Genomic DNA, 11,641 nt, shown 5'->3' with positions numbered 1-11,641 from the left:
AGGAAGTGTTGGAGGGGAAGGGGGTCTCGCGTCGGTGTCTGGGGAGGACTCACCGGCCGGGCCGGTCTTTTCCTCACCATGAGCAACATCTACATCCAGGAGCCGCCCACCAACGGAAAGGTGAGGCTGCCAGGGTGAAATCCTGTAGAAGTTGTGTATTGTTGGGTTATGGGGGGACAGGCGAGAGGAACACATGGTGATTGGGGGTGGGGAGGTCGTTGTTCCTGTGGTGGATTGGTTTGGTTAAAGTTACTTCTTTGACGCTGCTGGAGTCAAAGCATGAGGCGTGATGCGTGGTGTCTGGAGACATAAAACAGAGCAGTCCTCGGAGCGTTTAATTTAATTTCCTCTATTCCCGATTATATCTTATCTCTTTAATTTTGTTATGGTCTCTCATTGAATGTAATGATGTTCCTTGTAAGAGCGATACCTTTGGATATTTATGGGTGGTTTTTTTCCCATGTTGTTTCGTTATAGAAATGATAAAGGATATCTTAAGTTTCTATAAAGCATCAGCCACGTTATGTTATGTTTTATGTTATGTTATGTTATCAGCCATGTTATGTTATGTGTATTATTTACAGCCATATTATACATTTTTGTTATACGTATTGATTCATAGCTGTATCTCAGGTTCTGGAAATGTTAGAACTAACAGTAGCTACCTGACACACTTAAATGTATACCACTCTTACAAATATAACAAATTCAGATTTATTTTTTTAGGCAGTTATACTTTTTGATCAGTTACTAAGTTACAATAAAATTGAGGCAGCATTTATCTGTATGCTTCTAGGTTTTGCTGAGAACTACAGCAGGAGAGATAGATATAGAATTATGGTCAAAAGAAGCACCAAAAGCATGCAGAAATTTCATCCAGCTATGTATGGAAGGTAATGACTGAATGGGATGGGAGTTGTTGAAATTAATTTCTATGCCATCTTTGGTCCCTTTCTGTAAAATAATTTCTGTAAAATTGTGGTTTGACTTTAGTATGTCAATAAATTTATTTCTGTTTAGGAATTATTAATAACACTCGGACAATGCTTTTCCAAGGTTACCAATGAAGCTGGTGGAGAAAACAAAAAATTTTGGATGATTTTCTCAATTTAAGCTGATGACATAGGATGGAAATACTGTTTTTCAGAATCTTAAGAGGCTTACTTCCAACAAATATCTACAAAGTATAAAAATTTCAGTGTGTGCATGAAATGACAGTATGCAATATTGGACATTCTCCAAAATTCTCATTTCTGCATCACAATTTACACTACCATTTCTTTTTTTTTTCCATGACTGCTCCTAATGTTTCAGTTACTGTATTTTTTTGTTGATAAAAGCTCTGTAAAACTTTTCACTGAAGTAGAGGATACCAGAATGAGAAGATCCCTACTGAGAAAACTGGAACAAAAATCTGTGAACGATTTGATGCCTTTTTCTAAGTGGTGTTATTCTCCCGTTTAAGCATTTGTAGAATTGTGAAGAGTTCTTTTAGCCTTCATCTGTTAAACAAAAATAGCAGTCTAGGCTTTGTGCCTCCAGCACAGATCCAGGCTGTTTTGTACAGTCTCTTTTCCGTAATGTTGAGACTTTTTGCAATGGTAAAGGAATTCCTTAGTCCATGATAAAGGTTCATGTATATTCGGTGGGCTTTATTTGCTTTCTGATTTTTTTTAATTGCTGCATAGCACCTTATGCTTGGTAATACATTTAAGTATTTCTCATTAGTATCCCAGTGTATGACCATCCACAACTGTGTCTAGTTATGCTGCAACGTTTGCACATTCTACTTTGTTTTGCAGCATGCTTCAGATTTTTTTTATTATTATTGTATCAACCGGGGGTTTGGTTCAGGTAAAGTTTTGTTTTCGTTCCTTTTGTTTTCTTATGATCTTGTAACCTCTATCAGATAAATAGATAGATAAAAGAAGATAGCTTAGAGAGCAAAATGTACCACATATTTCATTCTGCAAACATTATTGGTTTAGGTACAGTATAGGTGATGAAAAGTGTTCTGTGCTGGTGAGTGATAGTGCAAATCATCTGGGTATTGATAATGTTGCATGTGAGATCTCATCCAGGATAGAGCACAGTATTTCTAGTTCTCCTTTTAAATTGGTGTATTTTGATAGTGTCATTACAGTAATAAAAACTTAAAAGCTGAAAATACTGTAGTTCTTCAAGTTCTTCAGTGATGGGCAGGATTTTTTGCAAAAGAAACATCTGACACCAGAGGATGTGATTTCATAAGTCTGTGGAGAACAGAAGGGAACCAAATAGAAGCCAACAGCGGAATTTAGTTACAGTATTTGCTTTCTGGAACTTCAGTCTCTGGACATCTCTGCATGACTTATGTGAAGGTTTGGGTTTGAGACTACTTACATGTATTTAATATCTTATTAATTTTTTTTCTTTTTTTTTAGAGTATTACAATAACACAATATTTCACAGAGTAGTGCCTGGCTTTATTGTGCAAGGGGGTGACCCTACTGGTACTGGATCAGGGGGAGAGTCAGTCTATGGAGCTCCTTTCAAGGTGTGTATCTATAACTTACGCATTAATTTGTTTGGTATTCTCTACCCATTGTTCTTCCTACCAAGTTCTGAAAAATTAAATCTTATATGAAATGCATACATGTGCAGTAGTTGCCTTCATGTGCTGCTTTAGTGTGTTTGAATATGCTCCTCTAAATTGAGAGTTCTTAGATCTAGCTATGCTGGTATAATGATAAACCTGTGGGCTCAGCAGCTGTGTTCTGTTCTGCCTGTTTTATTTCAGGTGGGGCAGGCACCTTTAATTTGTGACTAAAGCTGCAAGCCTGTTTCTGGCCCTTCCATCTTCTTGCTGCTAGACTTTTAAATCTAGCATAAGCCTGAAATTTGTGAGAGGGAATGGTACCTGAGGAGAGAACAAAGAAAAAATTACCAATACTGCGGTAGCACTGCTACTTCAAAGTATCTCAGTATACTCAGTATCTCATTGCTGCTTCTGGTATCTCAGTATTGCAGTGTTTAGCATTGTGATATTACAGTGGTATTCTTCATGTTCTCCTTGCTTTGAAAGGAGTCCTATATTGTCTTCCTAATTCCAGAAAATGTTCTTCCTATGCATTTTTGCATTACTCTCCTATTACAAGCTGTTATTGTGCTTTTAGTAACTTTCCATGAATTAGGATTTCATTTTTTGCATAAATACAGTGATTGTTGTCAAGGATAGTATTTTTGCAAGAAGTGTATAAAATGCAGTTACTTTTTAAGATGTTTTTTATTTTCTTAGTATTAGGGGGATAACAAATGCAAATAAAAACAATGAATAACAATTGATTTTTAGGCAATGAATGAAAAAAAATAAAATTAACAAGACAGAACTTTGAATTTTTTAATTAGAAATGTGTCTTTCTGTTACTGATATTTCGGTTTCTAACTTTTTGTTTGGTGTTTGTTTGTAGTGTGTTTATGGTTTCTTTTGGAGATTGTTCATTTGTTTGCATCATTATAGGCACTAGAGATTAGAAATACTGACTAAAAATAATTTTTGCTACTCATAGTAGGAACTTGTAAATATAATTCTGGCACTGAGTTTCAAAATACTTGGAATTTGTTCCTGCCTGAATTCAAAAGACAATTAGCAGCATTTTTTTCTGTGTGTGCATGTTGATGTAAGTAATCTCACTCCTATCTCCTATCATGCTGCAGGTAAAGGAGTGAAAAGATGGTTTTATACTGAAGTTGTTCTCTTTTCTGTCCTGCCTTTACCAGGATGAGTTCCACTCACGATTGCGATTTAATCGAAGAGGACTTGTTGCTATGGCCAATGCTGGGCCCCATGATAACGGGAGTCAGTTTTTCTTTACTTTGGGTCGTGCAGATGAGCTTAACAACAAGCACACAATCTTTGGAAAGGTCTGTTACATGAATTGGAGTCCTCGTTTAAGTCTGACAGAAGCTGCTACAAGTTTCTGTGAAGGCCAGTTCGATATTGTTTGCTGCTATGTGCATTTGAAATTTATTTCAGTGCTTTCTATGCTCTCTCCATTCTCTTTGTTTCTTGTATCTTGCAGAAATGTGTCTGTGGGTTGTTCCTGTTATTATCTATTTCGCTGTTGTTATTCTTCTAAATTGTATTTGCATGTTGTGCTGCCTTTAAATAATCTTATTTGTATTATTATGGCTCTATTATTTATCAGTTCATCTAATACTAATGACATGTTAGAAAATTCCGTTTAGAATTAATTCAATTCTAATTACCCAAGAAGAGTCGGGAAGATGAAAAACATGAGATGAATTTGCCACTCTCATGATTTTCTTAAAATAAAGCAAATATTTTCTTATTTCAGTGGTTTTTATTTTCCTGTTTCATAGCTTACAGTAATTCTTCAACATCTTCATCTTCCTACATTCTCAAAACTACCTGTATTCCTTCAACTCTTGCCATTAAGTTCAAAAACGCAAACTTTTGTACATTGTACTTGCTGTCTTTTAGAAGTCTTACATGCTTACGATATTTGCTATAGCACTTGTACTTACAAAATTTTTTACATAATAATTGCCTTGTATTTTGCAGAATAAATAACACAAATTACAGTCACGCAAATTACAGAACTTTCAAGCCTTTCTTTGTAAATTTGCCAGGTTACAGGGGATACGATATATAACATGTTGCGCCTGGCTGAAGTAGAAGTTGACAAGGAAGAGAGACCTCTCAGTCCACACAAAATAAGAAGTAGTGAGGTGGGTATGTTCTGTTTTGAAATGGGACATTCTAAAATTCTTTTGTGCATAGTGTTCAGAAAATTTGGTTTGTCCTTTTGCATATTGTTTTAAAATATTGAGTTACTTAATGACAAAATAATTACTAAAGATGTGTTTAAAATACTTTTTTTAAAACAGGTTTTGTTTAATCCTTTTGATGACATTATCCCACGACCAAACAGAAAACTGAAGAAAGACAAACCAGAAGAAGAAACTAAAAAGTTCAAAGTAAAAGGCACAAAGTAAATATATGCAACAGAAAGGGTGGTTCATTTTCTTTCACGTTTAATTTGTAGCTTGGCAGGTTTTTACTTCCATTTCTGCCTTTGAAGCACTTCCTTGTTTCTGGGGGGTGGGATGATGCAAATCTAGTTTCTCTGACTGAAATGTTACTGTGCATCTGCTGAGCTGTAACTATTTCATGCATGGTGATAGTTTGTTGAAAGTAATAGAAGGTAGTTTATCTTTCCTGTGTCCCTCAGTGTGCCGTCATCTGAGACGACGCTGCAGGTAAAACCTACTGGTAGGAGTAGCTGGGTCACAGCTCAATTGTTTATGATTTTTTGAACTTATTTTATCAGATACCATTTCTGCCCTGCTGAAGTACTTAGCAAGAGGCAGGCATTTTGACATGGGAAATTTTATTTTCTGTGAATGAAAATTCACAAACATGCAATGAAAAGTAATAGGAGCTCTAAAGTGGGCATGTAGTCAGTTCTGCTGCATAAAAATAGAACAAGTTGCAACTGACTGGTTCCAGCAGTGTGAACAATTAACTCTTGAAAAAAAAATCATAGCTCATAATTTTTTTAATTGCATTCCATGAATGTGTACACATTTGATACATTTCTGAGGTGTCATATCTTGAAAATCTTGTGTTTTGAATGCTGCTCTGTTGAGAAAAAATACAACAGAACTGTCAGCATTCAAGAATCTGGGAAAGCTAGTCAAGACAGGATTTCTTAGATTGTGTCTTAACTGATGCTTTGCTATCCTTGTTTTATTTCAGGAGTATAATAAAACATGCTTTTCTGAATATTTGTGATTTTTTGCAAAGCAAGATGCAGTAGTTGGTTGGAATTGGTACATTTAGCAGGACAAAAAGCTTTTTAAAAAGGTCATGTACAGCATGAACATAATGTATTTAAAGATAATGGAATGTTACTAAGACAATATTTAAAATTTTACTAGAAATTTTCTTTTTTCTCTTAAAGAAACTTTAACCTGCTTTCCTTTGGGGAAGAAGCTGAAGAGGAAGAGGAAGAAGTCAGTAGAGTTAGTCAGGTATTGTACCAAATTATCATTATTTGTCTTTTCAACCAAATTACCTTTTCTGCATGTTCATGGAAAGCTTTAAAGTTTTTATTCTTCTTATGTTTGCATTTTGAACAATAATAATAGCAGTTGCTTCAGTTTTTAGGATTCTGCTGTTACAGAATTTTGCAAAAACAGAAATTTTCTTGATTTTGAAGGTAACTTCAGTTACTGCATGGAATTTTTACATTACCGTGTACAAAGTTTCATAGTATAAATCTATGTCTGCTGTTTAAAAGTCATGGAAGCAATTGGTACTTTATTCTTTTTCAAGTCCTTTATTTGTGATTGCAATAATATAGTAAAATACTTGAATACTGAGGATCACCTTATGCATTTCCAAGGCATGCTTACCTCCATTTTCTTACATATATTCATCCATCTGTGAGCAAAATAAAGTGTGGTTATTGTGGAGAAAATAGCCCATTATTGTAATTTAATAATGCACCATAGTGAAATGTTCACATTCTAGGATTGCACAGATAATCTTTGGTCTAACTTTTCCTTCTGTGAGCTGGCACTTAAATAAGGCTAGTTTAAAATTTTCTTAAATAAATTTCTGATTTCATTTCTACTGCTGACCAAGTTGTTTGATAGATTCCTAGGCTTTCTACAGTACCTCCCTGCTTCAGTTAGTGATCAGACTACGTGGTCCTGCATCCTGTAGCACATAAGTGAAAAAACAGTAGTTAGTCCTCAGAAGTTAGCTAAAATACAAAAGGAAGACAGTGAATAATGTTGGACAATATTATAGTGATATGGTATCAGTCAGAACGACAGTAGAGATTTATTACAATAGCAGCTTTAACTATTTTTCTTTTTTTTTTTCAACTTACCAGTCAGACAGAATTTACTTGTTTGCCTTAATATGCTCATCTACTGTTTTCCTCTTGCTATTTATCTGGCTTATAATACTGGGTTTGACTCAGTTGCTTGGACTTCCTTTCTTTTCGTGCCAAATACTTGTTTTCAGTTTAAAATTGTCTAAATAGAGTGCTTCTTTCATGATAAGCCTAGTTCCAGTGTTTTAATGCTCTCTTTCAGCTCAGCCTCAAAATCTCATCTCTTTGTCCTGACTAAATTCTGTATTAATTGTAGCTAGATAAGTAACCGTAACAACTCTTTATGAAGAATGTATCTTCATTCTTTGTAACAGAATAAAACGTTCTTTTTGATACCTCATTGTTTGTTCATAATAGGTCTAGATCAGTTTCTCTGTAGTTCTGGTCATTATCTTAATCTGTTTAAGTTGAAGTACATGAATATCAGCACTAACTTGCTTTCTCGGGTTTTGATAAGAAAAAATGGAAGGTTAAAGTTGTTATTGAGGTCCTTTGACACCTGCAGACTTAGAATCCTATGAACTTTTTGTGGGTGCTAGGTGCAGTAAGTCTTGCTTGTTTAAGAAGGGCAGAGAAGTTCTGGGTGAAACCCCTCAAGCAAGGCCATCAAGGCTATTAGTGCAGTCAGGGATTTGGCTGTAGGGCCCCTACTGGTTGTTGGTCAGTGTTAGCCTTCAGTGTCCAAACTGCTTATTGTCTGTTTGGAGCACTGTGCCATGCACAGCCCCACCACCACCCCACCACCCCTTCCTTAATGAAGGAATTATCTTTTCATGCTGCTGAATGTGTTAGTCTTTGTTTTCTACATAATAAAAAATGGCAGTTGCGTTTAAATGAGTAAGTCCACATGTCTAATATGTTCCCAAAAGCGTTAGACAATGCATCTGCAATGGGGGCATTCACAGTACAGGTCACAATACAGACTGTTCCTGTCACAGAGATTTCAGTCTTGATTTTTCTCTGAAAATTAAGAATATTTTTTCACATTAGCATGTAGAATGCTTTCTAACTGCAGTCTTTCTACCTGAAGACCTTTGTGTTAGATTTGTTTGACTCCTTGTGTCAGTAAATTATTCTTAAATTATGTGTTCCAAATTGATGTATAGCAGTTTATTAATTTCTTTTTTTTTCCTTAGGGATCTAATTAGTGTAATTAATAAGTACTGTTTTGTATGTGGTGGTTCTTTCAGTTGTCATGTGTCATTATTGGAAAGTTAAGTTCTTACCCCTTTATTCACTCAAGTGTATATGTGTTAGACCTACCGTCTTTATGATGTGTAAAGATTGTACATGACTAAACAATATCTTTTTTTTCCTCTCTCTCTGTCCTTTAAAACTAAGTGCATTGCTATTGCAAAAATAAATCTGTGGAGTCAGTTTGATGTTTCTCTTTCTTCTGTTCTTAAAAGTGTTTATGTTTACTGGATAGGCTAAAGCTAAAAAGAAACAAGTTATGTTTTTCTTACCATAATCCTTTTTCACTATCTAGCCTCTTAAACTGAAATGAATAATAACTTTTTTCTTTTAACAGAGCATGAAGGGAAAAAGTAAAAGTAGTCATGATCTCCTGAAGGATGATCCACATCTTAGCTCAGTTCCTGCTGTCAAAAGGTTAGTACATGATTTCCAATTTCTAGAAGAGATCTACTTTCAATATATTATACCCAATTTTCCACATGTATACTCATGAGAAATGTCAATTCACATACTCTTTAAAAAATTAAGAGTGCCAGTGCTAGATCAGACCAAATATTTATCTAACCCACTAAGCTGTCACCACCACTGGCCCTCAGTGGATGCCCAGTAAAGAGTGAAAGCAGTGGAAATGTAAAGTTTATCTGAGTAGTTGCTCAGCTTCCTCTCAGCTTTCACCTCAGAGGACTGTCAGAGTTTGATGTGGCTCCTCTATTTAGTAACCTTTAATAGAGCTCTCCTCAAAGTGTGTATTAAGTTTCTTGTAACATTGTTTCAGTTCACACCGTCCTCTTCACTACTGGAAGAAGTATCTCCCCTTTTTGTTCTGAACCTGGATGCTACTAGTGGCATTTCATAAGTTCTGACTCTCATTCTGGAAGAGACAGTGAGCTGACAGCCCCTTTTATACCTCTCTTTACCACAGTCTTTTCTTAGACAGTCTCTTTCGTAGCCTAAACTTTTAAAGATACCTAAATTTTCTTCATGTTGAAGATGTTCTTTGCTGTGATTATTCTAGAAGGTTACTTTTCCCAACCCTGTAACCCTGCTTATGCTTGAAAATATCTTTTTTTTTTTCCAAATCTAAAGAACAAACAAAATATCAGGTTAATCCTAAATCTCTATGCTTGAATAAACTCGGTTTTCTTATCTATCTATTTTTAGTACTTTATAAATTCTGATTTTTAACCACAGTTGAGTTATAAAGTGAGAAAATTCCATGAAAATATGTTAACTCCGAGAATTTGCTTATCTTAGAATCCTAGATTAGTTGGTTTGAAAGGAACCATTAAAATTTATCACATTCAGCCCCCTTGTAGTGAGCAGGGACATCTTCAGCTAGATCAGGTTGTGCAGAACCCCATTCAGCCTGGCCTTGAATGTTTCCAGGGGTGGAGCATTTACCACCTGTCTGGGCAGCCTGCTCACCAGTATCTCACCATCCACATCATAAAAAACATCTTCCTTATGTTTAGTCTGAATTTACCCCCTTCTAGTTTAAAACCACTGCTCCTTGTTCTTTCACAACGGGCCCTGCTAAAAAGTCTGTCCCCATCTTACAGACCCATGTTAAGTATGAAAAGGCTGCATGCTATGAGGTGTCCCTGGAGTCTTCCCTTCTCCAGGCTGAGCAATTGTGTCTTTCCCGTTGGAGAGGTGATCATCCCCATGGCTCTCCTCTGGAGTCCCTCTGTCAGGTCCCTTCCTGTGCTGGGAGCCCAGAGCTGATGCAGCACTGCAGGTGGGGTCTCAGCAGAGCAGAGGGGCAAAATCCCCTCCCTGGCCCTGCTGCTCACACTGCTCTGGATGCAGCCCAGGGCATCCTGGATGGCTTTCTGGTTTCAAGTGTACATCGTCAGCTCATGTCCAGCTTTTCATCCACCAGCACCCCCAGGTCCTCCTGGCTGGGCTGCTCTCAGTCCATTTGTCCCCTGTCTGTATTGATATCAGCAATTGCCCTGACCCAGCTGCAGCGCTTTATTAAATAATGTCATTGGTTGCAACATTGACTGCAACACATCTAGAGTTTCTTTAGTGATCTTGATTACTTATTGATTGCTTTGAGCACACTTCAAAGCCTTGACTTCTGAGACTTACTTAATATTCCTTGGTTTTTCTGTAGCAAAACTTCTTTTTTTTAAATGTGGGCTAAAATAGTTCAAGGGCCCTTATTATTAGTTTGTGAGAATTAACAGTGGGTGTGTTAGCCTTAGTGTGTTCAGATATATTTCGTTTTTAATTCACCAAGCTGTAGCTGTATAAGGAATTTAAATCTTGATTTTAAGTTTCAGTATCAGTAAAATGCATCTTCCAAAATATAAACAAGTTGCAATGAAATGCTACTAATTGAATAACTACTAATAAATGAGATCAAAAACATCTCAACTGAGTTTTGTTGGTTTTAACTGTACATATTAGTGTTTTGCTTGAATAGCTCAAGATATGGTTAGGATTTCTCCATTGGTTGAATGCTCTTGTTTTTAAGCTTTTTTAATTAGAAAAGATTGTGATAGTCAAATGATAGAAAATAATATTAATACTTTTGAGATAAATGCAAGGATGATACAAAGTAGTAAGTTTACTAAAATTTCAGGTGGCTAACAATTTTTTATTTAAGAAATGTGGGGTTTTAAATAATACTTTGAATCTCCTCTGGCACCTCAAAGTAGTTCCTTTTCTTTTTCTTTTAGTGAAGTGGCAAATGAAGAAAAGGATTTGAGTGAGGCAAGTATTATTTTTTTTTACTAATAATTCTTTGTTTTTTACTGCGGGCAGATAAGATTTCCTTTGGGGAGCAAATGTTACTTTAGAGATCTTTAAGAAGTAGCTCAAGTCAGATTTCTGGCAAAAGTGTGAAGGCTCTCAGGTTTGGGTATTGTATTTCAGTTAATAGATTAGTTATATAGGAATATGTGATGTGGGTTGGGTACCATGGGGTGACAAACCACCAGAGTGATAAAAACCCTGAAATTGCTTCTTAAAAAATAAATAAAATCAAGTTTGACATGAATAATTACATAATTGCAATGTTTGAGGATAAGTCTGCATGCGAGTCAGAGTCCTGTTTGAAAGTTTTCTTCAAGAGAACAAAAACTCAGTGAATTATTAAATTGTAGCAGTGAAATTGTATTGTTGAAGACTGTCACCTCTGAAAGACTTGGGATTTGAATAGTCAAACAGTAACATTCAACTAAATACAGAGGCAGTTTAAGTACAAGAAAGTTGATGTACACGGTGAAGGTGAGCATAAGCTTGTTACCTGAAATATGTCTCTGTCTCCAACCATATATCATGGGAGTACCCCTTTGAATTGCTGTTGAGATAAGGTTGTAATATATGACTAGGACTGTAATCTCCCATTGATCTAATTGAATCCTGGAAAGTATTGTTTTCTATATCTGTCCATCATGCACAAGTATTAACTATACTGTGTGTTGACACAGTGGAAGTAAAGGAAGAGCGCAGTCTGTTACAGTCACATGCCTAAAAAAGATCTGCTTACATGCTTTTTCCTTTTTTCATAAGGCATAGTATGAGTT

At 35.9% G+C, this 11,641-nt stretch overlaps 1 protein-coding gene across 1 annotated transcript in view; it reads left to right on the top strand.

Annotated features, from left to right (window-relative positions):
• The first annotated feature begins 6 nt into the window (after positions 1-6).
• CWC27 (CWC27 spliceosome associated cyclophilin) overlaps positions 7-11,641 on the top strand; it is a 95,627-nt gene continuing 83,992 nt past the window's right edge. Inside the window, exons 1-9 of the mRNA XM_005429298.3 lie at positions 7-120; positions 797-893; positions 2,424-2,536; positions 3,760-3,903; positions 4,633-4,731; positions 4,891-4,994; positions 5,967-6,036; positions 8,440-8,519; positions 10,793-10,826. Coding sequence (XP_005429355.1) covers positions 79-120; positions 797-893; positions 2,424-2,536; positions 3,760-3,903; positions 4,633-4,731; positions 4,891-4,994; positions 5,967-6,036; positions 8,440-8,519; positions 10,793-10,826 — 783 coding nt within the window. The 5' untranslated portion in view covers positions 7-78. The remainder of the gene's footprint in view (positions 121-796; positions 894-2,423; positions 2,537-3,759; positions 3,904-4,632; positions 4,732-4,890; positions 4,995-5,966; positions 6,037-8,439; positions 8,520-10,792; positions 10,827-11,641) is intronic.

This window comes from Geospiza fortis, unplaced genomic scaffold (genome assembly GCF_000277835.1).
Source record: "Geospiza fortis unplaced genomic scaffold, GeoFor_1.0 scaffold397, whole genome shotgun sequence".
NCBI lineage: Eukaryota > Metazoa > Chordata > Aves > Passeriformes > Thraupidae > Geospiza > Geospiza fortis.
Note: the sequence above shows the minus strand (reverse complement) of the source record. Positions and strands in the feature narration are given on the sequence as shown.